Source organism: Capsella rubella, unplaced genomic scaffold (genome assembly GCF_000375325.1).
Source record: "Capsella rubella cultivar Monte Gargano unplaced genomic scaffold, Caprub1_0 scaffold_6, whole genome shotgun sequence".
NCBI classification, from domain to species: Eukaryota; Viridiplantae; Streptophyta; class Magnoliopsida; order Brassicales; family Brassicaceae; genus Capsella; species Capsella rubella.
The window spans coordinates 8,637,722-8,663,688 of NW_006238918.1; the positions used below are offsets into that span (position 1 = coordinate 8,637,722).

A 25,967-nucleotide genomic window follows, 5' to 3' on the forward strand; every position below is an offset into this window, starting at 1 on the left:
CGTTGTATGTATGAAATTTTCAGTTTGTTAGCTTTCGTGTGATGTTTGTGTTTCGTGGCATGTATGAAGTTTTTTCAGTTTGTGGAGTTTTTGTGATGAGCTTTGTGGCAAGTGAAGTTTATGTGTTTATGTTTCGTTGTATGTATGAAGTTTATGTCTTTGTGTTTCGTTGTATGTATGAAGTTTTTGTGTTTGTGTTCTGTTGTATGTATGAAATTTTCAGTTTGTTAGCTTTCGTGTGATGTTTGTGTTTCGTGGCATGTATGAAGTTTTTTCAGTTTGTGGAGTTTTTGTGTTGTGTTTTGTGGCATGTGAAGTTTTCAGTTTGTTAGCTTTCAGTACGTGTGAGTTTTTTTTTTAATGTTTGTGTTAACCAACTTCTTACTTTGATACGAGAGTCCGATAAACTTTACCACTTGACTCTTCCTTCATTTTTCTGGACTACGGATTGCGTTTACGACCTGTATAACTCAAAGACAAGAGAACTAGTACCATTGACTCTTCCTTCATTAAGGTAACTAGTACCATTACCAAATCCAACTCACTTCTGTATAATAATCATACTTTTAAAATAAGAGACAACGCAGCTAAAGAAGCTGAAAATTTTAAGGGTGTGTTGGAGAAGTAGTACATTTTTTAAACTTAATTATAGAACTAGTACAATCACTATTTACAATTAGGAAACTAGTACATTATCACTATTTGCTACTATTTGGTTGACCTTTAAGCACTCAAAAAACATATTATTTACAAGTATGCCATTAGAATAATTATATAATGATTATATAATATAATTCGTACATCATATTTTATGTACAGAAGTGTAAAAACATATATTTGTACAATAATAAAAATATTACACAATAACATCCGTACAACATATTAGTGTACGAATATGTACATAAATATGCATAAATTCATATATCATAGTAGTTGTACAGATAAAAATGTGTAATTTTTTATACATGCGTACATATAGCAAGTTGTACGGGGTACTCTGTACATCTAATCAAGTGTACACAAACGTCTGTACATATACTAAATTGTACAAATACGTCTGTACATATACTCTGTACATCTAATCAAGTGTACACAAACGTCTGTACATATACTAAATTGTACAAATACGTCTGTACATATGCTAAAGTGTAAAAAAGATATATACTTATGAAATATATTTAAACTATACTAAGCAAAATGCATATCAAATTATAGAAAAAAAAACATAGATTTTTATGAATCAAAAAAAAAGTTTGAAAAAAAATTACAAAACCAAGAATTTTTAGTTATTAGAATGTTGGGGTAAGAATATTTAAAAGAATAAAAAAAAAAGAAAACAAAAAAAACAAAAAGAAAAACGAAAATCGGAAAACAAAAAAAAAATGCCTTCCCTTGTCATTTTTTTTCTCCTTCTTTTTCTATCTCTCAAATTCTCTATCTCACAAATGTACTACTTTGCCAATTTTGAATAGTAAATGTATTACTTCCCCAATTAAATTCTCAAAATGTACTAAATATCCTATTAGTCCAAATTTTAATGTAAAGGCTACAGTTATATTCTTCTGCTCGTCAAGTGAAGATTGGAAGAGAGCAAAGTTGATTCATAGTGACAACATGTGGACTATATATATATATATATATATATTAAGCCAGAGATGGAAAGACAATAAGAGGATTTTTACGTGAAACATCGAGCCCTGTCGTTTCCGCTAGATCATATTCATCACCGGAGAATTGAACATCCATCTTCCAGTTGAACCGGTTCACAAGGTTGGCTAATGTCACCTCGACCAAAGCCAAAGCAAATCCAATACCAGGACACATCCTTCTCCCATATCCAAATGGAACTAGTTCCAAACTTGTTCCCCGAAAATCCAAAGATGAATCTAAGTGTCTCTCTGGTCTAAACTCTTCTGCATCCCTCCCCCATATCATAGTGTCTCTTTGAATAGCCCAAGCATTGGTTATTACCTGTGTGCCAGCAGCTATGTCACATCCTTTTACTTTGACATCTTCAGTTAGTAGTCTAGGAACTAGTAATGGGAAAGGAGGATGCAACCGAAGCACCTCCTTAATCACCATTTTTAAGTATTTCATATCCTTAACATCTTCTTCTGATATATATAGATTAGGCGGCTTCTTCGCATTAGCGCGAATCTCTTCTTGGAGTTTCTTCATGCATTCTTGATGTCTTATAAGCTCTGTCATTATCCATTCTAGTAGTGCGTAAGTTGTCGCTGTTCCTCCTAAAAACATATCCTAGAGGAATGAAAAATTTCATTGGTTCACCAACCAAATAAATTAAGCTAATATATGTGATGTTATTACTTACTAAGATTATGAACTTTATGTCGCTTCGTCGGAGTTCTATACCATTTGTGTTCTGTCTTTCCAAGGATAGCATTATATCGACTAAATCATGTGTTGGTTTATCGCCATGGTCTACATGTTCTTGCACCACTTTGTCCATAAGACCCGCAAATTTTTCACTCACTTGCTTCACTTTATGATCAAGACCACGGATTTTGTCGGTCCAGGCCAAACATGGAATGTATTCACCAACTGGGAATCCACCTGCAAGATCCAAGATTGTCCTCAGTTGATTCTTGAAATCGCTCATGCTTTCCTCTTTGCTGTGTTTTCTTCCCAAGGAAGCTCTACTTGTCACATCGCTCATCAGTGCGATTAAAAGCTCGCTTAGGTTAAACGGTGTAGAGCTAGAACTCGCTTTCTCAACCGTCTCCATCATTTCACTTATCTCTTCTTCTCTTACGTATTCAAAAGATTGTACCATTTTTTTACTGAGTAGATGGATAACGCATGCACTCTTTCCTCACAAAAACAGATTTTAATATTTTCATCAGTTAGTTTAATAATATATGTTATACTCTTAATATTCATATATAAACTTTGCAAAAAAGCACCTTAATATGTCTCCAATATTCTCCGTAAGGGGAAAAAACCATGTCTCGTCCACCGTTGAGGAAAATCTCGATAACTTTTAACTGCGGGCGGTTTGCCACCTTTAAATCGTGTGTTTTCAAGAGGTCATGAGCTACTTCAGAAGAGGAAACTACTAGGACAGGGACGCGGCCGAAGTGAAGGAGCATGAGTGGACCGTAGCGGAAGCTGAGGGAACGAAGAGAACGGTGAGGGTGGAGGCTTAGCTGGTGGAGGTTACCGATGATCGGAAGTCGCCATGGAGAAGGTGGTAGGTTGATTTTGGTAGCCGTTTGTTTGAGTAGTAGTCGTTGTAGGAAAAGAAGTGCTAAGATGGTTGTTAGCCAGATAAAGATGATTATCATTTCCATTTCTTGCTTTGAAACTTAAATCCAAATCTCTCTTACTCGTTAATATATACTTAGTGTGTGCATGACAATGAAAAAACAAACTTTTTAACTACCGTACCAGGTGTTTGTTCAGCCATGCATGCGCAAGAGTGACAAGGTATATAGTGGATGGTCACTACTCACTACAAATAGGCACATATCGTTAAAAAGTGTATATTATACATACATCGCCTCCTCAATATGACACCTAATGAGACACTTGCCATTAACTCTCTCATAAGATTAGCCATATCGGTTTGGTTTCTTGCGTCCTACCACTTTATCTTATGACAACCAAGACATTACCATCTTCGTTTCCCATACTTGTGGCGGTTAAATACTTACTTAGCCGATAACATCTAATCACATACTTGTCGAGACCTTGCTTTTGTGTATATTATAAAAGTGCATTTGTAAATATTTATAAACGCAAGGCCTTTGGGAAGATCGAAAACCCCCTGATGAGTATGATCATATAATTATTGGCTGCTCTTGTAATGGAGCAATTTAGAGAAAAGGATCCAACAAGTGTGAGGCACTTTGTGGCCGAAATGTGTAGACAATGCAGAAACAATATCTAAAGCATAACTATGAACCTCAGACTTCCGTGACATACGGAGAAGCATTGCTGTCCACATTCCAGGTGCAAGCTTCACCGCCTCACTCAGACACCTGAATCCATTGCTCACTCTTTTCGTTGTCCCTTCTCCCTGCAGATTTGAATTTAATATTTTTTCAAAAGATTCCATTGGGAAAACAAGAAAAGAAATGGGAAGGTTGTTTGATTATTACTGACCCCGAGATTGCCGGTCTTGTTGACATCAAAAGCCTCTTCTTCCAGGAAAATATCAACCACTCTGATTATGTCCTGAAGAAGGAAGACACGAACTCTCTGCCCTTTCTCTGATAATATGAACAACAGCAGATCTTCTGTGGCAGAAACAACTGAATGCATGTCGAATGATTTTAGTTGTGATGATTTCTTCAACGTTTTATCTTCTGGAGAGTCTCCTGAAGTTGCAGAAGCCTGTTCGGATATTGCTGCCATCTGGAAAGAGAGTTTATTAGCCACATTCTTCAGATTACTCAAATAATGATCTGCCGAGAAGGTTTATATGAGGGGTTACCAGGCGTTCAAGCCGATTCCACCTTATTGATCCGTCATTACAAATGACAAGTTCCCTTAGTATTTTCCTCATATCTGGGCTTGGATCTGCTAATAGCCTCCCGATAACAAATGGATATGCGCTCTCAATCACTTTAAACTCTGGATCAAGAATCTTAGCTGTGCCTTCTAGTGAACCAAGGGATCTTATGACAAGAGCATAATCTGGAGGCAGCGAAAAGTTGAACTCATACATAACATCATATAATTGTTCCATTACCCCCTGTACAGCAAAAAGCAATGATTATGGTAGATGTCACCCTAATAAAGGCTTTGTCACACTCGTATCTTTTAGTGAATGTGTCTGTCGCGATTAATGTAACTTTCATCACAGCATGAAGATACCTGGAAATCTTGTGATATTCTGGTAGTCGAACCAAATGAAGCACGCAAAGCATTTGAAACCGCTTGTATATCGACCCCTTCAGGCAAAAATCCCAAGGACAGGAAATCATTTGCCAAACCTAGAGAATCGCGGTTGACAAAATGCACCAGCTGTAATTGCAATAGAATTAATCAAAATCTATAAAGTCATGCAAAACACAATCTCAGATGGAAAAGTTATTCTTTCGCCATCTGAAACTGAAAGATGCTTCATGTAGTTTAGTTTTGTAAGCAAATTCAGAAATAAGCTAAAAATACCGCAAGCAGATAAAAGACATAGAAAAAGAAAGGATAAACAGAAGTAGAGCTTACAATTTGAATAAGTCCCACACGGTAATGGCGTGGGATATTCCCCATCATCCCAAAGTCAAAATAAACAAGAGACCCATCTTTTGTAGCAACAAGATTTCCTGGATGCGGATCCGCGTGAAAGAATCCAACCTCAAGAAGCTGCTTTAACGAACAGGACAAGCCCTGCGAACCAAAAAAATCAAGGTTCTCAATGGAACATTTACAGGCACCTAGCCATACTAAGTCCGCACATATCTCCCAGAATTACAAAGTTCTATCTACAGATTCATTTGTCAATTTTTGAGGAATGGACATTAACCTAGCATAGTTAGGTATCAGTTATTTTTTTACCTGATCAATCAAGTCCCTTCTATCAAGGGAAGCCCTTCTAAGCTTAATTTCATCTGTTAGTTTTATGCCATCAATCCACTCCATAGTGAGCACTGCTGTGCGTGTAAAATTCCAGTAAATTTTAGGGACTTTGATGTTCTCTGCTCTGTGATTCCTGGACTTACTCCTAGGTCCAGCTTCATCATTAATCTGCTCATTCCCTGTAAATATTCAAAGTATTGTATTTGATAATCTTATATCACGAAGAGTGTGTACAATTTGACTCAAGAGAACCTACCTGAGTCAAAACTGTACAGAGAAGCAAATCTTTCTGCATTTTTTGCCTCTCGAACGTAATCTATTTCATCAAACATATGCCTGACCTATTTATCCAAGAGAGACATGAACATGGTAGTATAACCGAGGTAGGCTGAAATATAGTTCAAACATTCATACTCACCATCTCATTCACCGCTACCAAAAGATCCTTACGGGCTTTTGCGAATCGTTTCAGTTGGCCCCCGATCATTTTGAATAAGAGGGCATCCCGTGTTAGAATGAGTGACATTCCAGGTCTCTGAACCTTAACAGCTACCAACTGTCCAGAATGCAGATGAGCTGCAATACTTAAGGGAAAAAATGAAACATTTAGCTTCTAGTAACTCTAAATTGAGAAAAATGGAAAGGAGAATGTCGGCAGAGACCAAAAGGATAAGAAAATAGCCGACCACAGTTAAAAGGTGTCTAACCTTTGTATACCTGACCCAGGGATGCAGCAGCAACGGGCTTAAGACTAATATCTGCAAAAAGTTTTGACACGGGAGCACCTAGTTGCTCTTCAATACACCGCATGGCAACAGTAGTTGGAAATGGAGGAATTTGGTCCTATAATCATATAGAATATAAACACATTATCAAATTATTCCAGCACAGCCGTATGTCTAATTTGAAACAAAGATAGATTTCCCACCTGCAATTTGGAAAGTTCCTGACAATATATAGATGGTAATATGTCTGGTCTCGTGCTCAGTGCTTGTCCAAGCTGCAAGTCAAATGATGTATTATTTAACAAGAATTAAAAAAAAAAAAAAAGACTATGATTAGTATATTTAGAGGAGTATGGATTAGCGCATAAGTAACATGCCTTGATGTAGAAAGGCCCCAAGCTGATAAGAGTCTCACGGAACTGCATCCAAATTGTGAGAAAGTACTATCAAATAAAATATTGGCCTAGCCATGTAAACACACAGTAATTTTCATGTTAACTAATTATATAAGTACTGGCAAACAACAAATTCTCATAGATCACGAACTTACAGACCTTGACAGCCCGTTTCCTCATATCCTGAACAAAGAGCTGCCAAAAGGCAAGCTTCACCACATGGTACGAAATGATTGCAGCTCTATACAATGCCAAAAAGGGGCCAAAACGATACACTGCAGAAAAACTTTTTGAGCTATATGCACCAAGAGCTTGTCCAAATTCGGTTTCAAGTGATTCTCTCCGCAGCTTGGCATACTCTGCCGTAGGTATTCCACCATGTACGCTGGTAAAGCTTGTTGAATACCTGCGAATCAATTGCCAAATAGAAAATGATTAGCCCAGTAAAACATCCTGAAATCCTTGATAGGTTGTGTATCAGCAAATTACTCAGCATGATCAAGAACTCACGTTCTGTGTTGCAGGCAGAATGGTGAAACCCATGTACTCGTCTGTTTTGATACCCCATAATCATTCCCTTTCAATATGTTCTCCCCAAGCTTGAAGTCACTAGTTGCGTCATTACCTAACGCTACCACTATAATAAAGAAAACCTCATCAACACAGAATTCAATTTCCAAAAGGAAAAATGCAAAACCTCAGCAGCATTATCATCATATAAGCCTAATATACGTCTTCTACACCCTTAAGCTGATCTAGCAAAAACAACACTGAAAACTCCACTGAAGCTACGCATATACAACCATGTGTGTTAAAAAGCAAAGAGTAATCAGCACTACAAAACTAATAGTAACGAATCTAAATTCCACAAACGCAGAAATTTCACGTTCTCCTGAGAATAACAATTCCAGTAAAATCAAGTGGATCCTCGAATCAGAAATCCAGAATTTAAACACGAAAATCATCCACAGCCGCAATTACTAGCAAATCACATCAAAATTTCCATAAAATGCAAGACCTATAAGGTAAATAAAAGCATACTTCTCCGGAGGAGCGAGACACGGCGGTGATGGCGGAGAGCAACAACGACATTCCTCATCGGCTAACAACACGAACGAAACGACGATCTATTCAGTCGAGCAGCATGCGAAAATCCCATAGTCCGTCTGATTCATACACCACTCGTAGCTTTAACGCACTGAAACTGTTCGATAAAATGCGTAAACGAGATCGTTCGTCCGAAGAAGAAGAAGAAAGTTTTAAGAGAGTGTCTCTCTCTCCACGGAAGTAAAAAACAGAGCCAAGACACCGAGAGAATAACTCGCCACGTCCATGACACGTGCCCAATTCCGAAGCAGTCGGCTGGATCAGGCCCATATAACTTAAGCCCATAAATCCAACGTAACCGGTGTAAGAATAACATTACTCCTGCAGCCAAACAGAACTTTTAAAATTTTCAAATCGGAAAAGGGATAAATCGACGACGACGACTGTTTTCTCTCTCACACGATACTTAACCTTATAAGACTAGTCGTCGTCTCCGGCGAAGTATAGAGCAAAATAATAAAACCGATCCGTTTGAGAAATGGAGAATTCAGTAGATCTCGTACCGGCGATAGTTGTGTTTCTCGCCGCAGTTCACGTCCTCGCCTTGGTATCTTTCACTTTGTTCTTCTTTCCTTATGCTCTCTCTCTGTTACGAATTTGGTTTCGTTGATTCAGATTTTTGCGATTCGTTGTTGTAGGTGTACTGGATTTATAGATTGGCATCTGATCGTCCACCTCAGAGAAAAAAATCTCAGTGAATCATCATCATCGATCGGTGTGTGTTTTCGTTTTTTTCTCCGATCTAGTATTGTTAAAATTTTTGATGAAAGTATTTGGAACTTTTGAACCTGTGTAAGGATCTTTGATTAGTTCATTTTTTTTTTTTTCACTTTTGTACTCTGTTTGATTCTGCATACAGGGATCATTGTTTCCATTAGCTATCATCAACACTTAGAGATGTAATCAAAGTTACAAAATCCAAATCTTATTTCTAGTTCTAATGAGAGTGATGTGTTGTTCTTTGTTCTTGGCCTTGTTCACTCACTTTATCGATTGATTTGATTTGGTTACTGCAACTTATAGCTGAAGTCACCATTGGATTGATTTGATTATTGGTTTGGTTTCGTAGTCTATTACTACATTTCAGTGTCTTTTTCATGTTACCTTAAGGTAGTGATGAGTGTGACCAAAGTAAGACCAACATTATCAAAGGTATCTTAGAGCTAAGATTTACATAAGTCTGACCTAAAGAACGAATTCGTGTGGTTTTTTATTTTTACAGTGGACTTATTATAGTCAAAGGTCAATTTTAGTTTACAGTCTAAACTTTGGTCAAGTTAGTCTCTCAGTAAACGAAAACCTTAGTGAGCTTTTAATATCTCAAACCAACTCTTTTGCAATGTCTCTAGACGAAGGGTGATAGTATGTTTAATTTTGTTGACCACATAGATCCAAAAACGTGGTGAGACAAACCTGTGAATGTGTGCTGGTTTGGTTGCCACGATAACTAACAAACAAAGTTCTGTACATTTCTCAAAAATTGATGATGGTCCAATGACACAGTAGTAGATCGCATTTAAGGTACGAGTCAGTAATATAATAAATTTGTTGTCAGAACAGTGAGCAAACCAACATAGTTTTATCTCCTCTTTACATATACTACTTCCAAAGTTCTAGCCACAACCACAGAGAGAGAGAGCACACGTAATCACAAGCCATGAACCAAACCAAAACCTCCACCGACGATGAAAACACCAAACCGGCCTCCACTGTACCGGAATGGACAAGGGAAACAATCAACGGTGGCTCGTTCCGTCACGTTGGCCTCAACACAGGAACCAACGGCTGGGCATCACCACCAGGTAACGTTTTCCCTCTCCGTTCACGAAACTACTTCACCACAAAACAGAAGTCTCCCGGAGGAGACTACCTCCTCTCTCCCGCCGGAGTGGACTGGCTCAAATCCACCAAAAAACTCGACCATGTCCTCTCTCGTCCCGACAACCGTATAGCTCACGCAAACAAAACCTCTCAATCTCCTAGCAGCTTCATCTTCGCTGTTAATATCCAGATCCCAAGCAGAGAACACTACTACTACAGCTTTGTCATCTACTTCGCAACGCAAGAACCAATATGTTCAGACTCAATCCTCCACAAACTAATCAACGGAGACGAAGACGACACTTTTAAACGTGACGAGAGGTTCAAGATTGTTAGCAACGTTGTGAAAGGTCCTTGGGTTGCTAAAGCAGCTGCTGGGAAGTTTGGTGCGTTCGTTGCTGGCAAAACTGTGAAGTGTAGTTATCATAGAGGAGCTAACTATCTTGAGATCGATGTTGACATAAGCAGCTCAGCGATCTTGACAGCGCTTGTTAGGTTTATGTTAGGGTTTGTTACAAGTTTGACGGTTGATATAGGTTTTGTCGTGGAGGCTCATACGGAGGATGAGTTGCCTGAGAGATTGATCGGTGGTGTTAGGATTTGTCATATGGAGTTATCTTCTGCGTTCTTGGTTGATGATGATGAGAAGAACAAGGATGATATGAAACAACGGCGGAGGATGATGGGTGCGGCGGAATAAGAGATTACGTACGGCGAGGATGTGAATTTGAGATTTGGAAACGAAGTCAACTGTTTCTTATTTAATAAAATTAAATATGAGCTGTATAAAGATACTAGTTTAATTATTCTTGTGTTCCACGATGAGATCATATGAGAATAAGGATTTGAGATTCTTCTTTTATGTTTGACTTTGTTTTTATTGAACTGGAAAGCATTGCATTACAAAACAAGAAGAGTTAGCTATTTCTTGAAGATGAAAGTAACAACAGCTGATCCGATAGGAAAGCTATTGTCACAATTGCTTCCATTTCCATTCTTGTTGGAGTAACTTGGAAATGCCCATTTGTCAAACTTCATTTGGTTAATAAAACGCAAACCTTCTTCTTCAGCGAGAGTCTTTATATCCCACTTGTTAAATGGATGCATTGTGATATGAATGATATGAAACTCTCCTACATCTTCTTCTTTCATCATCTCTTTTGCACTCTTCATAAATCCACCAACCACCCCATGTAGTTTACTGTGAATTTTACAAACAAATTTTGAAAAAAATATCACATATATTTATCTAATAGGAAAATTATATGAATTTTTTTTTATCTTATACTTTCAATATGATGAGAAGTATAAGCTCTCATTCTGATTTCTGAACAACACAAAGCTTACCCTGCATGAGGACAATAAAAGAGGATAACATCGTATCGAGCTAAACGATTGTCTGAAGTGATGGAGTGTACGTTAACACCACGGACCACGGTGCATCCAAGTCTCTCCAACTCAACCACGTTCTCTTTTCCATTGTTGTAATTACGTCCTAGGTTCTCTACCATATACCACATAAACATTAATTAATCACCAAAATTGATCAATCTATCGTTGAGTAATTCCTTGTGGTGAAGAAATATTAGATCAAAATGGTAACAATAACAAAATGTTTTACTACGTACTACGTACCTCGAATATCAAGGGATGTTGCAGTGAAGTTGGTGGCAGAACCAAAGGCTTTGGCTAAAGACAAAGAAAATGAAAAATCTCCTTCTCCGACCACAAGTATTTGCTTATTGCTAAACCTTAACTCTTTAGATTCGTGAGTGTCCATTTCAACAACATCTACATGTCTTTTCAACTTACGCACACCATGTCCTTTATATACACATGGATGCATGACTGATGAGTTGTCAAACTAAGAGCATTTTAGTGTTAAATGTTCGGTTTTGTATGTCTCTTCGAATTCTGTGATCATTTATGTATTTGGAAGACCATTTGTATTCTATAAAAGAAGACTCAAAAGAAACTTCTTCTTTGTTCAAAAATTCTTTTTATTACGAGTTTGGTTAACTTTAGTTTTGGTTTAGGATCATGCATGAATTTTATACTTGCGAAGGAAGTGACTTTCTCGTTTTACAATCTTTTTCAAGCAAGTGATGAAATTATATTTGTTGAAAACCCTTTTTATTAGTAAAAATTCATAATACTACACATGACAATTTTTCTAGTTCTTTTTTTTTTGATAGGGTTTTTAATGATAATTACCACAAAGATTATCCAAAAGTTTAATATCATCATAATCATTTTTCAAATATTATTTCATATGATAAAGTATAATAATGAGTAACGGTCATAGTTGGTGGCAAGCTTTTTTGTAAAAGGTGATAACATCCCAAAGATGTTGGGATGATATTTGTTTTGTTATAAAGAAATGAAAATGGACTTTTTCGTATATATAAAAAATCAGTTAAAAAGTAGGGGTGAGTGGTGACAAGATCTATTTTGATCTTTGTTGAATTATTAACAAACATTACAAATGTTTCTAAATCATTCTCCATAACGAATCTAAATAGTTTAATACTTCAGTAATACTTTTTGACTTTTCTTTGTCACTGACATAAGAATGTTCTTAGTAAGAAGAGTCAAAGACAACGATGTGTTTTGGTCACAGCAAAGCCTGACCTTTGCTTTCGTCTCTCTTGATCTGAGTTTTATCCTTTCATTTCTCTAACATCATTTTTCTATATCTTCTTTGTCTTTTAGACCAAACCCACATCAAAAGTTTCGACCTTTGAGCTCAAAACGAAGTCAAATCTTGAATCTATTCACTCTCCTTACAGAAGAACTAGTTATGGAAGTAGAAGAGGAAATCCTTGAAAACGGCGGATCCGTAAATGTGTTTGAAGGAGAAAGTAAGTTTCGTAATGTGGTCTGTGGTCCTGTGCGGTGGCTAAAGATGTTGGCCTTAGAGCTTCACTGGACCTTTCTCTTTGGTGTGGTCTCAATTTATGGAATAAACCAAGGGTTTGGTAACTCATTGGGTAAAGTAGCTACAGAGTATTACATGAAAGATGTTCAAAAGGTTCAGCCTTCTCAATATCAAAGTCTCTTTACAGTCACTAAGATTCCATGGATCATTAAGCCTCTTTGGGGTATTCTCACTGATGTTGTTCCCATCTATGGTTCCCACAGAGGTCCTTACTTCATCATAGCTGGTAAGAATGTCACTTTCCAAACCGGATCAAAGTCTTTGAAATTGTCTGATCAATTACACGAATTCATTATGTTTTTGTAATGTGTTTTTTTGCAGGGGTGCTTGGAGTGGTTTCTTTTCTGTTCCTATCGGTTCAGAGTAATCTAAACCTTTACTTGGCACTGTTTTGGATGACTATATCAAGTACAGGAACGGCCATAGCTGATGTAACCATTGATGCTTGCATTGCTTACAACAGTAACGAACACCCGTCTCTTGCACCGGATATGCAGACTTTTTCCAATTCTAGCTCCTCCATTGGAGCACTTATTGGTTCCTTCATGAGTGGTATCTTACTTCATCTTGTTGGCTCCAAGGTTAGCCAATCGTTTTGCTTTGTGATCTTTTCCATTTGTGATTCCTCTCTAATGATGTGTTTGGCTTGCTTTTTCAACATTATAGGGCGTGTTTGGCCTGCTTGCATTTCCATTCGCCTTCGTAATTGTAGTTGGAATCTTGTTTAAGAAGCCCAAAAAGGTAAACCAGATCACATTTACCGATGCAATGAACGCGATGAAGAGCACAATGGAGCGCTCAGAAGTGTGGCGTCCGAGTGTGTTTCTATGCATTTCCTTTGCTCTGTGTTTGGACATTCACGAAGGTCTTTGCTCTGTGTTTGGACATTCACGAAGGTCTTTGCTCTGTGTTTGGACATTCACGAAGGTCTTTTCTGTTGGTAACCTTTGGCTTGCGGTTTTGGTTAGGAATGTGATGAGACTTTTGCCGCTCTGTTTCCTGTTACTTGTGCCCGAAGGAAACCCGAAAACGTTCACGCTACTGAATGAAAGAACTGGGAATGTGGAAATGACAAATCGTGAGACAGTGGTCAAAGAAGAAAGAAATATGCTTTTGGAGTCGGGCACCTCTCCTTCCGATAGGAGCTAGCAACAGTATACAAGTTTTTGTGTTTTCTTGATACAGAAGAAACAAACATCTCTGTAACTCATTAATTCATGACAACATTGTTGTTGTTACGCCCTAGCTCCTTTACCAAACATCGTACATGTATGGTATTAATCACAAGACTCGATAACAATTCAAAACAAAATTTGATGATTTAGATTTTAGTATACTACCTCGAGTATATCAAGAGATGTTGCAGTGATGTTGGTGGCAGTGGCTCAACCAAAGGCTTGGGCTAGAGACAAAGAAAATGAAAAATCGATCCTTCTCCGATCAAAAGTATTTTGCTTATTGCTATATTTGTCTTAACTTTTTAGATTTCTGAACATCCATATAAGTACACATGTATAACACATAATGAATACATGCATGCATGAGTCTAATTAATTAAGCGAATTTAGTTTCAAGTGTTTTGGTTTTGTAATTTGTCTTTTCGAACTTTGTGATCATTTATGTACTTTAAAGACATATTGTATGAAATTAAGAAGAAGGTCAAACTTCTCTTCTTTTTTTTTTTTTTTTGGGTTCAAAATTTATATTTATCACGGGTTTGTGTAAATCTTTATTTTCTTTAGTTTAGGATCAACAGTTTTATTTGGCACTAATATATATCATATACGTACGAAGGAGTGGACTTGATGAATGATGATTCTACATTCTTCTTATTATACTTATTAAAAATCTTTAGTATTTTGTAATTAGGTTTATCAATGACAAACCCACCACAAGTCCACAACATCATCCAAAAATTAAATATTCATATGACAAAATATAACAATAAGTAACAGTTCGTAGTTGGTGGCAAGCTTTTTTTTTGTCTATTTCTATAAAACTATTAACAAACATCCCAAAGATGGTGGAATTGATATTTGTTAAAGAAATGAAAATGGACTTTTTGGTGTATCAAAATCAGACGAGAAGTAGTGCCGTAGTGGTGACAAGATCTATTTCGATCCAACTGTATCCGGACACGTTCATAAAAAGGAGATATACTAGGTTTTTATAAAAAAAATAAAAATAATGTTTTGTTGTTCCTTTGTTTTCTTTGCCTTGCTGAAATAGAAAAAAGTAATACAATGCATAAATAGTTAAATACATAAATTAAAATTATTTCATTCTAATATACTTAACTAAAATTTAATTTTATTTAGGACTTTAACAATAAAATAAAAAATAAAAAAATACTTGTGTAGAGAAAAAAGAAAAGTCAAAAAGTATTGATGAAGTATTATTTAGGTTTGTCAATGGTAACTAGCTTAATTAATTTAAAGTAATTTCATCTTCTCTTTCTTGAATTATTATTAACTAACCTTACAAAATAAAATTCTAATGAATAGATAGACCAAAAGAAAATAGAAACAAAGACCTCATAAATTCAATTAAAAAGTTTCAATTTTTCAGGTAAAATTGCCAAAAAAAAAAAAAAAAAAAAAGCTGTGTGTGTTTTCAGGAAAATAAAATAGACAAAGAATGTTCTTAGCAAAGAGACAAACAAAAGAGATGTGTGTGTTTTGGTCAAACGTATTAAGCAGCAAAAGCTTGGCCTTTCCCTTTTCGTCTCTTCTCTCTGATCTGAGTATTATCCTTTCATTTCTTTAATCTTCCTTCTTCTTTAGTTCAATGGGCATTTATTTGTTCATCATACCAAAACAGGTCAACGAAGCTTCATGTCTGCCTATTTCGTTCTTGTTTCTTTAAGCTTTGATTGAAGATTCGTCATTTTAAATTCCCAAATCTTTGCTTTTTGACTTGCCTTACACCAAAAAGATTCATCCTTTTGGTCTGAGCTCAATCTAGTCCAAGAAATATCCACACTTCAGACAACTCTGTTCCTCGGATCTGTTTTTTAAATACCAAACCCATATCAAAAGTTTCGACATTTGAGCTCTAAACGGAGTCAAATCTTGAATCTTTCTCTTCTTAACAGTTATGGTAGTGGAAGAGCAAAACCTTGAAAACGGCGGATCCGTACATGTGGTCAAAGGAGAAAGCCATTTCCGTAATGTGGTGTGTGGTCCTGTGCGGTGGTTAAAGATGTTAGCCTCAGAGCTTCACTGGAGCTTTGTGTTTGGTGTGGTCTCACTGTACGGAATAAACCAAGGTCTTGGTGGCTCATTGGGTCGTGTAGCTACAGAGTATTATATGAAAGATGTTCAAAAGGTTCAGCCATCTGAATCTCAAGCTCTCACTGCAATCACTAAGATTCCATGGATCATTAAGCCTCTTTGGGGGATTCTCACTGATGTTCTTCCCATCTTTGGTTTCCATAGACGTCCTTACTTCATCTTAGCTGGTAAATGCCACTGATCAAATTATCTGCTATTGTCTCATTAGCTATAAATTTTATATGTTATGTAATGTGTTTTTGCAGGGGTGCTTGGAGTGGTTTCTTTGTTGTTCATATCACTTCATAGTAATCTACATCTTTACTTGGCGCTTTGGTGGATGACTATATCAAGTGCTGCAATGGCCATAGCAGATGTGACCATTGATGCTTGCACTGCTTACAACAGTATCAAACACCCTTCTCTTGCATCGGATATGCAGAGTTTATGCAGTTTAAGCTCCTCCATTGGAGCACTTCTTGGTTTCTTTATGAGTGGTATCTTAGTTCATCTTGTTGGCTCCAAGGTTAGAGAACTGTCTTGACTACTGTGATCTTTGTTATTCAAGATTCCTCTCTAATGCTGTGTTTGGCTGATTTTTCGACATTAGGGAGTGTTTGGCTTGCTGACATTCCCATTCGCGTTAGTATCCGTAGTCGGGATTGTGTTTAATGAGCCCCATGTTCCTGGTTTCTCTTACAAACAGGTAAATTTCTATTTTATCTGCACTAGTTTGGTTCCTACCAATATGTGATTGTTGACTCTTGCTGCATCATTTTCAGGTAAACCAGAAATTCACGGATGCAGGGAAAGCGATGTGGAGGACAATGAAGTGCTCAGATGTGTGGCGTCCGAGTTTGTATATGTACATTTCCCTTACTTTTGGTTTGAACATTCATGAAGGTCTTTTCTATTGGTTCACGGATTCAAAGGATGGTCCTTTGTTTGCTCAGGTAATCTTAACACAAGCCGTTTCTATTTTCAAGATCCACCCGGAAATGCATAATATGTTGAAAGCTTTTCTGGTTTGTTTCAGGAAACTGTTGGTTTCATTCTCTCAATTGGTTCAATCGGGTCGATTCTAGCAGCAATGTTGTACCAGCTAGTCCTAAAGGATCATCCGTTCCGTAGCCTATGTTTGTGGACTCAACTTCTCTTTGCTTTATCCGGAATGCTTGACCTCATTCTTGTGCTACGTCTCAACTTGAAATTTGGTTTACCGGATTACCTCTTCATAGTAGTGGACGAGATAGTTTCTCAGATGATCGGTCGCCTGAAATGGATGCCGCTACTCGTCCTCACTTCAAAGCTTTGTCCTCACGGAATTGAAGGGACCTTCTTTGCGTTGTTAATGTCAATTGACAATGCAGGCCTCATGACCTCATCTTGGCTCGGTGGAATATTGTTGCACGTCCTCAAGGTGACTCGGACTGAGTTTAGCAACCTCTGGCTTTCGGTTTTGGTCAGGAATGTGATGAGACTTTTGCCGCTCTGTTTTCTGTTTCTTGTGCCTAAGGGAGATCAGAACACGTTCAAGCTACCGGATGAGATAATGGGCGAGGATTCGGAAGAAGAGGAAGACGAAAAAGAAGGAACTCGGAATTTGGAGTTGGCATCTCTTGTTCAGTCTGTTGACAGAAGATAGCTTATAGTGTTCTCAGTGCTCTCGTGTTATAGTGTTTGAAGCAAATGCTTCAGTTTTTCAGCAGCTTCTACAAATTTTACTGGTGGATAGTGAAATGGCATTACATTTTTCTCTGAATAGATAATAAGTTCATGTTGTTTTGGGTGTAGAAGAAAACATCTTTAGTGAAATTAGGGGACTAATCTACTTATACATCTAAGAAAAACATATGAATCCTGCAGAAGAAACAATGAACGAGGAATCTTTCAGAAATTGGAATACACAATTACAAGCTGTGTATGGGAACAAGTTCTACATATCTTCTTGGATTTAGAAAGGAACACAAACAGGTTAAAATCTTTTCATAGGAAGATAATTTCCAGTCATGCAAAAGAACAAACCATGAGGTGAGAACAAACATAATCATCATCTCGTGCCTCGTCTGCGCCAGTCCCTGTCTCTCTCTTTGCTTCTATCATGATCATCTCGATCGTGGCTTGAACTCTTTTCACGTCGGTCCCGATCCCTATTCAAATCTTGTTGCCTATCTCTGTCTCTGTGTCTCTCTCTATCCCTATCCCTGTCTCTATCCAAGTCATGATCTCTCTCCCTCTCCCTGGTTAATGATTTCCGCGGCGGACTGTGACTCTTGTTTTCCCCACGTTGCCGCTTTTTAGAAGATTCTCGAGAATCTTCTCGCCTCTCCTTCCGCTCTATTATTGATTTCTCTGCAGTTCAGATCAAAGATTGAATTCATAAGGGTCAACTGGATCAACATGAACATGGCCATGTCCTGGACTATACCAGATGCTGCCAGTTCCCGTGATGAGAGCATTTCCAGAAAAGAGGAAGCAATTGAAAAACAAAGCTAAATCAAGAAACATGGCACGCGAAAGTCAAAATCAACAAAAGTTCAAGAGAGCATATGCAACTCAGAGTTCTAAATAAAAACATTAGAGAAGACTATCACTTGATGACAAAAAAAAAAAAAAAGAGAAGACTATCACTTATACAAAAGGAAACGATTTGTCCTTAGTTGTTAGCTATCATTGTCAAACTTCTGGAGTCCAGAAGTTGTTATTAAGAATACATTCACTGGAACGAGTAGTTCAAATTTCCAGTTTTTTCAAATCAGCAAACACAAAAACAAAAACAAAGGAAAAACATTTGTAAATGACGGAACAGGTTTTTGGAAATAACTTGGCATTAATACTTGCCCTAAATTTAAGATGGAAACACCAAACTCAAACATTGATAGTGTTTGAGACGCACTCATGCATGTGTAATGCCTCAGTTACACATGAGTATGAGAAACTGAGCTAAAGAATTTGCAGAAAGTAAGCCAAGTTTCGCCCATTGTTGCATCAATGGACATAAGGCAAATTAACAACCTTCCCCAAAACAACAGAAGAGTATATGTAATTTGAAGTAAGAACTTACGATTTCTGTTGCCCTCGTTAGATCCTAACAAGCCATAATCAACTTCAAGCCTCTTTCTGTTGATTTCTACTTTTCTCTCTATCTCCTCGGAGTTTTTCATCCCTTGTTCCTCCAGAGTTTCACGATACTCTATCAAAGCAACTTCTATGCGTCTACGCTTTTGTCTGCAGTAACAGAAAAACAGAGCAAGGGAGAAGTCTACTGAGTTTCAAATTATACAATTGAATAGTAACTTCTAGGGAATCGTAAGTTTTCATTTTTCTTGTAAACATTACAGTATTGGTGCAAGCCATGTATGAGACTAAGGGTTTAGAAAAATCCGGGTTTATACAATTGATGCGTATGCCCTAAAATTTCTATGGTATAAGTTATCCACCTTACGGTGATTTTTCTCCTTCCTGGAACTATTTCGAGTTATTCTTTGATGTTTTTTATGCTCCAGCACCAACATGAGCAATAATGCAATTGGTGTTTTTTTGCCTGCTTACGTCACTTTCCTTATATATTTTTAAAAGTGATGCATTGATCATACCTTTGTTCCTCATCCATTCCATTGTCAGGTTGGACACGGACACAATCATTACCCTTGAGATCCTCGTCATCAGCCTTGAAAGTTATCCCACCAGCATTGTCACTTCCTGAAGAGGAGCTTCTCTTTTGTTCATCATCAGCTTCGTCATCGTCTCTCGCCCATTTTGAAGCTGGCAATATGAGTTCATTCTTCTCTTTTCCCATAAAGGCTTTCAGCTCAGGCTGTGGGATTGGTATTGTCGTGGCCAGATTCACAGGCTCTTTCATTTCAACTTGTGCGTAGCTGTTGTTGATATGCTCCTTCTCAGTCTTATCTTCTTCCCAAGTTGAATGGTCTTGCGGATGCTTTGAAATTACATCCACTGCTTCATAGCCACGTTGTTTATCTGTGTCTTCAAGGCTTAGTAGCCTGGTAACCATCATCACTCTACCTCCTACAAGAGACAGTCCGTTGTGCCGGCAACGTCTCTCAAGCTCTGCAATTGGTAAATTCATCAGCTCTTGTCTTGCAGCTCCTTTGCCTATTGCCAGTGCAGCATCTGGATTGATCTTACCAATAGAACTCATATTGTCAACGTAACTTTTGTTCTCTATGTCAGGTGAATCACCACAGATAGAATGAAATGAGGTAACACCCGAGACTCCTGATCGGAGAAATGTGGAGCGTAGTCCATATATGTATGCGTCTGAAAAGAGAAACCAATCTGCCCATACTTGCAGTACTTTGAGAACCCGTTCCTGCAAAAAGATTCCGAGAGAATTTAGAACAGTACAGTTACAGGGAAAGAAAACCATCAAATATCATTTTTCTTTCTGACAGTACTTTTAGAGCCTCAGCCGTGATTCTTCCAGTTATGCTTCGATACAGATCATTGAAACTTTCCATTATGTCGGGTAGAGTTGCTTCGAATTTAGTCCGGTATGCAGATGCGTTTTTAACACGTGCACTGCTATTATGAAGAATATCAGACACAAGCATGAGTCTAGCAACTTTATTTGGAATTGGGGTCTCTTTTAGGGTCAGGGACTCCGTCAAAAATTCAACGACCTGTGGAAAGTACAAATATGTAAGCAGGAAAAGGCATTTGAATATCTATTTTAAAAACAAGTAAATCATTTTCAGTGTTCATTGTAATATCTAGAAGAAAAAAAAAAACACCTGAACATACAATTAATAGGAAACGTAGATTTTGGTCCAATAACAGGTTATCTTTCTAAATATGTTTTAGGCGTAGTATGCATTTTTTTACTACTGCATACAAATTAACCAATACTCAGAAAATTTTATAACAATATTGAAACATATGTTAAAGCTTCTGAATAATATGTATGAAGTATGGGATCTTCTGTAAAAATAAATGTATCGAATCTAACTAACATATAATACCTCTCCAGCCGCATCTGCATTATCTAAAGCAAAACCCATAGCTTCTTTTATCTGACTCCTTTCTAAAGTAAGAGCACGTAACACTTTCTCGAACTCATCCCTCTGAGGATCGGTCAGAGTCCTCTCAGCTTCTGCCCGCTGTAAAAATTCACCAGTGTGAGGTATCCCGCACACCCAAGGAAAACCTTAGGGAACAAAAAAAAAAGGAAATAAGTAAGATTACCCTGCTTCTACCAGCTGCATATGTGCTGGCCGACTCTTTTTCATGCTCCTGGGTCCTAGTTACAGGCAGTGGTGGCGGTATCCATCTGCAGTAAGAGTAAATAGAAAGTGTTGACAGATCTCATATGCAAAGGTGAACGAAACCGAACACCCGGATCAGTTTCAACATTTGCAAGGCTCACTACCTTCCACTACCAGTTATCATGATATACGGCTCTGTTCTCCACCTCTGAAGTGTATCACCCTAAGCAACACAAAAATAATCATCAGCTCATAACAATGTAAAGCTCGAGGAGAAACTAAGATATACATAGTTACAAAGCAATCAAAGTGTACCTGAGCAAAGGAATAGAGTCTCCAGACGTAGTAAGTATGCTCCTTTGAGCCAAGCTCAAACAAAAACTTAAACATTGGATTACCACGGCCCCTCTCCATGATAGCTTGTTCAAAGGCGCATTCACCATCCAGAACATAGAGAGCCATCGTATCAATCACATGTCTGAGGTGCTCGTCCTCAGGAGTAACAACAGTGATATCAGGAACATTAGGAGTAAGAACCTGTTCAACGCAAGAGAAGTTCATTTAGAATATGATTACTAAACACAGGTAGCTGATAACAGTGTCATCATCTACAGGGGCCACATCAGTAATTTAGTCGAACTAGATCATTACAAACAAGAGAAGCATAAAGTACTGAGAAGTTGGAAGTATTTGGGGACTGGTTTGGGGCCATTGGGTGGTTTGGGGAAGTAGAGGATGCACTAAAAATAGAATTTATCCCAAGATTGGTTTTTAGTTCTTCTTATGTCTTAGATTACTTCAAGAAGTAACGACAATCAATCCTGGAACTTAATAGTAACATTTCCAAACTATATAGTAATATCATATTCAACATATAAAAAAACCAATTCAAGCCATGCGTAACCAAGTTTACATACCAGCTCAGAGTTTTGATTCGGAACAGAAGTTATTGGTGGACCCGTTTGACCAGAAAAAACTAAGTTGCAGCCCTGCCAATGAAAATATATGAACTATTAGATTTACACTAAACAGATATAAAACTGGCAGTCAATAATTTCTGTACAAAAAAAATGGCAAGGTAATACCAATAAATTAAGAGATCAGGCCCATTCCTAGATTAGTGAATAGAATAAAAGAAGAAATGTATCAGGGCTAGCAGCACAGTATGCATCACAAACCTCTTTACTCCGAATAGCCATATGTCCAGGTGGTGGAGCGGGTAGTGCTTGTGACGGTAGAGATACTGCTTTACCCCATCCAATCTTAAGTTCATACTCATAGACGATGATTCCTGTTAAAATTGGGAAACTTCCTTCATAACTTTCTTTAACGTTGTCACATGCAATCATGTTGTATAGCTAGTACAAAACCAGTCGACCATAGATAGATAGACTAGTAAATAATGCCAGAAGGGTCATAAGTTTCCATCATTGACCAACCACCGATCAAAAAAGAAAAGAAAAAGGTACCAACAGAAAGCAGTAATAGTGAAGATAGCAGAGACAAAAGAAACAAAAGACAAGGTTCCAAAGTAAGGCAGTACTAATGACTAAAACTAACGCCAAAGCAATGCCATGTGATGAATATTGATACATATTTCTTTGACACTGACACAGGCTTTGCGCATATGAAACCAATCAAATTTTTTGGAACTGAAGTACTTAAGCTAACATACTTACAAAGTATAAGGCCTAACAAATATCACACATTACGTTGCGAATGATTTTTAGCCCAGACTACAATAGATAGTTTTAGAGAGAAGAGAGGCTAGCTAACCTTGCATTTCATCTTTTGCAGCTTGTCCATCAGCCCTATTCATGAAGGAAACAAAGCCACAGTTTCTCTGTCGCCTCTTCTCCTCATCTGTTCTTGGCCACATAATCTTCACACTAGCTATGGGCCCAAATCTTCCAAAAGTGCGCAGAAGGAAATTCTCATCGACCTACGTGAGCATAAAGGTTATACTTATGAATACTAAGAAAACATTGGCGAGAGAAACAAAACATGAATCCAAGTGAAAAAAGAAATACCTTTGGGGAAAGATTCCCAACATACAGATTCGTAGTTTGTGGGTCACCATCGTCAAACGATCCTGGCCTTCCACTGGGATCAAAATCATCAGGTAGCTCATCAAAGCGGCTAGATGGCTGAAGATAGAATAAGTTTAGTAGAGAAAGCAGGGCATAACTCTCTAAAAGACAGTGCAGAGTTAAAATCTGAGAGCAGAACACAGATAAAAAAAGAGTGCAAGAGTACGATGAACGAACCGAGTTATCGCCCTGACGGTCACGATCCTGATTTCGTCTCTCTCTCATTTCTTGTTCGCGTTTCAACTCCTCCATAAAATGATCTATATTTCGAGTCTTACCCTTTTCTCTTTCCTTAGGTCTCTCCTCTTCCCTCTAGAAAGATGAAATAAATGAACTTACAACTTAACCATCACTGCTTCAAATGAACAACCCAATTAACAGTGACAAAGGCCATGCTACTGACCTTCTTCTCCGGTTCTTTACCCTTAGATGCCAGTGGCGGTGGAAGGAAAGAGGGAACATACCTGCATAGATTACGTGAAAGATAATCTTCTATACACAAGAATACACGCAAGGATTTCAACTTATCAAGCAATACCTAAGAACATCATTCCTAAGACCCAAACCATTTACCAATAAAGCATGACGACCTCGGCTAACAACAAATACAGGACTAATTTTATTCTACTCAACCTTATAACAACCAAACCAAAAGTGCATACTCATCGACGCAAATCACGAGCGGTCAAACTCTTTATGATAGCAACCGAATATCGATCAATCAAAAGCAATCAGTTTTACCTACTCCCCTTCTTTGAAATCGAACCCCCATCTTTGGACTTTTCACCTGCCATCCGCGAACGCATAGAAAAAAAAGGTCCATACTCTTATTAATGTGTTCCCAATATAATCAAAGCATCGCTCTAACCATTTGACACCATCAAAAAAAAGTACACACAGAGAGAGAGAGGCAAGGTAACAACATCTAATTAAAAGCCGTAGCCTTTTCAGAGACTAACCTTCAGAATCAACCTTAGGCTTGTCTCCTGGATTAATAGTCCCACCTCGAACAAAAGTCTTAGTAGTTGCACTATCCCCTTGAAACGATTCCACGAATTCTTGATACAAACGAGCCGTTTCATCCTCCGCTTTCTGCGATTAAGATCCAAAAACATCTCCGATGAACAAATGCTCAAATTTGATTGAAGTTTTCGATTCATGAAAAATACAAACCTTCTTCCGAGCTTCTTCTTCTTCTCTATGTTTCTGGAATGGCGTTTTCTTCCGGTTAATTGAGAATGAACTCATTTCTCCAGCATCCAACTTCTCCTCGGGTAACTTGTAGCCGCGAGCTAAAACCCTTTAGCCCGCTCGTTGAGGATGATACTGGGAAGCTTATTAGCGGATTGAGAAAGATACAGTAACTATGAATTTCTGATTCGGATTCAGAACTAGGGTTTGGAGGTAATCGAGAAGGGTGACGAATTGATCAAAAGAAGCTAGGGATTGAAGAGAACACCAAGACGAGCTAAAAAAAAATAACGATTGAGAATTTATTTTTATTTTTATTTTTTAAAACTAGATAATACTGTATGCTTACAAAAAAAACCAATATTTTCCTACCAAAAAAAAAAACCAATATTTTCAGTAGTCTTTTATTTACTTATGGAATTTCAAACCAAAAAATGTCTTTCTACAAAATTAATATTTTAAAATTATATTCTCAGTCTCATTGCAAATTTACCTCAAATTTGATGGTTAAATCTTTATATTGTATACTAAAATATTTTATTGGTTCATTGATTTTTTTCTTCGGTTATAAACATTTTTTTTGGCTTTTCAACCAGAAATGACAACCAAATAGTGTATATTGTTTTGGATGCACATAAAAAAAATTTACAATCCTATGAAACAAGAAAGCATGGTAATGACCAAAACCATGGTAAAGGACTCATATTAGATCGTTTTTACCGTATTCTTTATGCAATGCATATTAATCATACATAAAATTATAATCATGTGAATCAAGAGGGCATCGCAATGACCAAAACTATGGTAAAAGACTTAGAGTATATCATTTTTACCGTATTCTTTATGCAATGCATATTAATCCTCCAGCTTTCTTGTCCTTCAAATACTTTCTGATTGTCATCTAGAGAACGCGTGAAGCCATGAAGAAATTCATATAATATTTAGAAAATTTTATTAATATTGAAATTAGACATCTAAATTTTGAAAAACCATAGTTTACCTACACATTTGAATCATGATATTTTTCACTTCATGTCCATTTAAAACCTAATGTGGATTTTGAAATCAAACAACAAATAATTAAACAAACAAGATGAAGATTGTAATTATATTTAGAGAATCAATGAATGAATAAAGATGATGACTTAAGGATCGAATAACATATAAATTTGTTTTGAATTTTTAAATAATTTAAAATTCATGAGCCAATACCAGTCCACCCCCCTCCCCATCTTGAAATCAGATTGCTTGAGCATGACATGTATTTTTGTGAAGAAGATGTCATTTTGAAATCCTTTTGCATAGAATTCTAAAATTTGATTAGTTTTTCAAACAAATAAAAACGTGATACTTCTATGAGAGAGAGAGAATATATTTACCAAAAATAAAGATATTAAAATTTGGTAATATAACAACTTTTGGTGGCTGATTCTTCTCTTGAATTTTATTTATTTATTTAATTATTAATATTTAGTTTAGTTTTTTCGAATGAGAGAAATAAATAGAGACGTAGTCTTTTACATACTTTTATATAGAGAGAGTCTGTTGGTTAAAGAGTGATATGCTAAGTTTATCAACATTCGACCACTTTTACGTAAATTAGTTTTTTAAATTTACCACAAATTCTGTACAAGTTTTCCGAATAACCTATATTAAGTATTA

The 25,967-nt window shown here is 37.1% G+C and overlaps 8 protein-coding genes across 10 annotated transcripts; 4 read left to right on the top strand and 4 right to left on the bottom strand.

Moving 5' to 3' along the window:
* Nucleotides 1-1,644: 1,644 nt before the first annotated feature.
* Nucleotides 1,645-3,311, bottom strand: LOC17883145 (cytochrome P450 71A14). Its single transcript, XM_006289146.1, has 3 exons — nt 2,925-3,311; nt 2,333-2,827; nt 1,645-2,259 (listed from the first exon to the last, which is right to left on the bottom strand). Exons 1-3 carry the CDS (start codon nt 3,309-3,311, stop codon nt 1,645-1,647), a joined length of 1,497 nt encoding a protein of 498 aa, XP_006289208.1.
* Nucleotides 3,312-3,772: 461 nt separating this feature from the next.
* LOC17884268 (uncharacterized protein sll0005) lies at nt 3,773-7,952 on the bottom strand. 2 transcript variants are annotated; one of them, XM_023781781.1, is made up of 14 exons: nt 7,703-7,952; nt 7,172-7,298; nt 6,821-7,067; nt 6,644-6,685; nt 6,470-6,541; nt 6,249-6,384; nt 5,960-6,117; nt 5,798-5,882; nt 5,521-5,720; nt 5,191-5,352; nt 4,840-4,989; nt 4,457-4,717; nt 4,126-4,377; nt 3,773-4,039 (listed from the first exon to the last, which is right to left on the bottom strand). In XM_023781781.1, the coding sequence occupies exons 1-14, from the start codon at nt 7,758-7,760 to the stop codon at nt 3,809-3,811; spliced, it is 2,181 nt and encodes a 726-aa protein (XP_023637549.1). In that variant the 5' UTR covers nt 7,761-7,952; the 3' UTR covers nt 3,773-3,808. The 2 variants fall into 2 exon arrangements, with proteins under 2 accessions (XP_023637549.1, XP_023637550.1); XM_023781782.1 differs by lacking the exons at nt 7,172-7,298; nt 7,703-7,952 and having other exon boundaries at nt 6,644-6,729; nt 6,821-6,893.
* A 186-nt stretch (nt 7,953-8,138) lies between these two features.
* Nucleotides 8,139-8,731, top strand: LOC17883967. Its single transcript, XM_006288958.2, has 2 exons — nt 8,139-8,315; nt 8,407-8,731. Exons 1-2 carry the CDS (start codon nt 8,247-8,249, stop codon nt 8,464-8,466), a joined length of 129 nt encoding a protein of 42 aa, XP_006289020.1. The 5' UTR covers nt 8,139-8,246; the 3' UTR covers nt 8,467-8,731.
* A 458-nt stretch (nt 8,732-9,189) lies between these two features.
* On the top strand, nt 9,190-10,408 carry LOC17883342 (protein ENHANCED DISEASE RESISTANCE 2-like). The gene has a single exon (XM_006289255.2). It carries the CDS (start codon nt 9,426-9,428, stop codon nt 10,287-10,289), a length of 864 nt encoding a protein of 287 aa, XP_006289317.1. The 5' UTR covers nt 9,190-9,425; the 3' UTR covers nt 10,290-10,408.
* A 102-nt stretch (nt 10,409-10,510) lies between these two features.
* Nucleotides 10,511-11,369, bottom strand: LOC17884323 (uncharacterized protein At4g26485). The gene is made up of 3 exons (XM_006289522.1): nt 11,225-11,369; nt 10,937-11,093; nt 10,511-10,790 (listed from the first exon to the last, which is right to left on the bottom strand). The coding sequence occupies exons 1-3, from the start codon at nt 11,367-11,369 to the stop codon at nt 10,511-10,513; spliced, it is 582 nt and encodes a 193-aa protein (XP_006289584.1).
* A 940-nt stretch (nt 11,370-12,309) lies between these two features.
* On the top strand, nt 12,310-13,833 carry LOC17882927 (probable folate-biopterin transporter 2). Of its 2 annotated transcripts, XM_023781435.1 has the most exons (4): nt 12,310-12,753; nt 12,849-13,108; nt 13,194-13,423; nt 13,455-13,592. In XM_023781435.1, exons 1-4 carry the CDS (start codon nt 12,390-12,392, stop codon nt 13,501-13,503), a joined length of 903 nt encoding a protein of 300 aa, XP_023637203.1. In that variant the 5' UTR covers nt 12,310-12,389; the 3' UTR covers nt 13,504-13,592. The 2 variants fall into 2 exon arrangements, with proteins under 2 accessions (XP_023637203.1, XP_006287981.1); XM_006287919.2 differs by having other exon boundaries at nt 13,194-13,833.
* A 1,357-nt stretch (nt 13,834-15,190) lies between these two features.
* LOC17882944 (probable folate-biopterin transporter 2) lies at nt 15,191-17,580 on the top strand. Its single transcript, XM_006289432.2, has 5 exons — nt 15,191-15,987; nt 16,066-16,325; nt 16,410-16,505; nt 16,582-16,752; nt 16,836-17,580. Exons 1-5 carry the CDS (start codon nt 15,624-15,626, stop codon nt 17,442-17,444), a joined length of 1,500 nt encoding a protein of 499 aa, XP_006289494.1. The 5' UTR covers nt 15,191-15,623; the 3' UTR covers nt 17,445-17,580.
* An 89-nt stretch (nt 17,581-17,669) lies between these two features.
* LOC17884538 (protein RRC1) lies at nt 17,670-24,587 on the bottom strand. Its single transcript, XM_006286667.2, has 17 exons — nt 24,288-24,587; nt 24,074-24,206; nt 23,856-23,901; nt 23,518-23,578; nt 23,292-23,426; nt 23,055-23,171; nt 22,801-22,966; nt 22,203-22,315; nt 21,942-22,013; nt 21,340-21,561; nt 21,189-21,247; nt 21,005-21,089; nt 20,782-20,919; nt 20,218-20,442; nt 19,396-20,132; nt 18,864-19,027; nt 17,670-18,151 (listed from the first exon to the last, which is right to left on the bottom strand). The coding sequence occupies exons 1-17, from the start codon at nt 24,360-24,362 to the stop codon at nt 17,850-17,852; spliced, it is 2,850 nt and encodes a 949-aa protein (XP_006286729.1). The 5' UTR covers nt 24,363-24,587; the 3' UTR covers nt 17,670-17,849.
* Between the last annotated feature and the right edge of the window lie 1,380 nt (nt 24,588-25,967).

Excerpts from the sequence above, each read along its gene's own strand:
- LOC17883145 (XM_006289146.1), bottom strand. The coding sequence starts at position 3,311 with ATGGAAATGATAATCATCTTTATCTGGCTAACAACCATCTTAGCACTT. Across the intron at positions 2,828-2,924 it reads AATATTGGAGACATATTAAG|AGTGCATGCGTTATCCATCT; the intron begins GTGCTTTTTTGC and ends TTGTGAGGAAAG. Across the intron at positions 2,260-2,332 it reads ACATAAAGTTCATAATCTTA|GATATGTTTTTAGGAGGAAC; the intron begins GTAAGTAATAAC and ends TCATTCCTCTAG.
- LOC17884268 (XM_023781781.1), bottom strand. The coding sequence starts at position 7,760 with ATGAGGAATGTCGTTGTTGCTCTCCGCCATCACCGCCGTGTCTCGCTC. Across the intron at positions 6,542-6,643 it reads TGGGGCCTTTCTACATCAAG|CTTGGACAAGCACTGAGCAC; the intron begins GCATGTTACTTA and ends TTTGACTTGCAG. Across the intron at positions 4,378-4,456 it reads GGAATCGGCTTGAACGCCTG|ATGGCAGCAATATCCGAACA; the intron begins GTAACCCCTCAT and ends CTCTCTTTCCAG.
- LOC17883967 (XM_006288958.2), top strand. The coding sequence starts at position 8,247 with ATGGAGAATTCAGTAGATCTCGTACCGGCGATAGTTGTGTTTCTCGCC. Across the intron at positions 8,316-8,406 it reads CAGTTCACGTCCTCGCCTTG|GTGTACTGGATTTATAGATT; the intron begins GTATCTTTCACT and ends TCGTTGTTGTAG.
- LOC17883342 (XM_006289255.2), top strand. The coding sequence starts at position 9,426 with ATGAACCAAACCAAAACCTCCACCGACGATGAAAACACCAAACCGGCC.
- LOC17884323 (XM_006289522.1), bottom strand. The coding sequence starts at position 11,369 with ATGGACACTCACGAATCTAAAGAGTTAAGGTTTAGCAATAAGCAAATA. Across the intron at positions 11,094-11,224 it reads AACATCCCTTGATATTCGAG|AGAACCTAGGACGTAATTAC; the intron begins GTACGTAGTACG and ends GGTATATGGTAG. Across the intron at positions 10,791-10,936 it reads TTTTATTGTCCTCATGCAGG|TAAACTACATGGGGTGGTTG; the intron begins GTAAGCTTTGTG and ends TAAAATTCACAG.
- LOC17882927 (XM_006287919.2), top strand. The coding sequence starts at position 12,390 with ATGGAAGTAGAAGAGGAAATCCTTGAAAACGGCGGATCCGTAAATGTG. Across the intron at positions 12,754-12,848 it reads TCCTTACTTCATCATAGCTG|GGGTGCTTGGAGTGGTTTCT; the intron begins GTAAGAATGTCA and ends GTTTTTTTGCAG. Across the intron at positions 13,109-13,193 it reads TTCATCTTGTTGGCTCCAAG|GGCGTGTTTGGCCTGCTTGC; the intron begins GTTAGCCAATCG and ends TCAACATTATAG.
- LOC17882944 (XM_006289432.2), top strand. The coding sequence starts at position 15,624 with ATGGTAGTGGAAGAGCAAAACCTTGAAAACGGCGGATCCGTACATGTG. Across the intron at positions 16,506-16,581 it reads CTGGTTTCTCTTACAAACAG|GTAAACCAGAAATTCACGGA; the intron begins GTAAATTTCTAT and ends CATCATTTTCAG. Across the intron at positions 16,753-16,835 it reads ATGGTCCTTTGTTTGCTCAG|GAAACTGTTGGTTTCATTCT; the intron begins GTAATCTTAACA and ends GGTTTGTTTCAG.
- LOC17884538 (XM_006286667.2), bottom strand. The coding sequence starts at position 24,362 with ATGAGTTCATTCTCAATTAACCGGAAGAAAACGCCATTCCAGAAACAT. Across the intron at positions 22,014-22,202 it reads TGGCTATTCGGAGTAAAGAG|GGCTGCAACTTAGTTTTTTC; the intron begins GTTTGTGATGCA and ends TTTCATTGGCAG. Across the intron at positions 18,152-18,863 it reads TAACGAGGGCAACAGAAATC|AGAAATCAATAATAGAGCGG; the intron begins GTAAGTTCTTAC and ends TCTGAACTGCAG.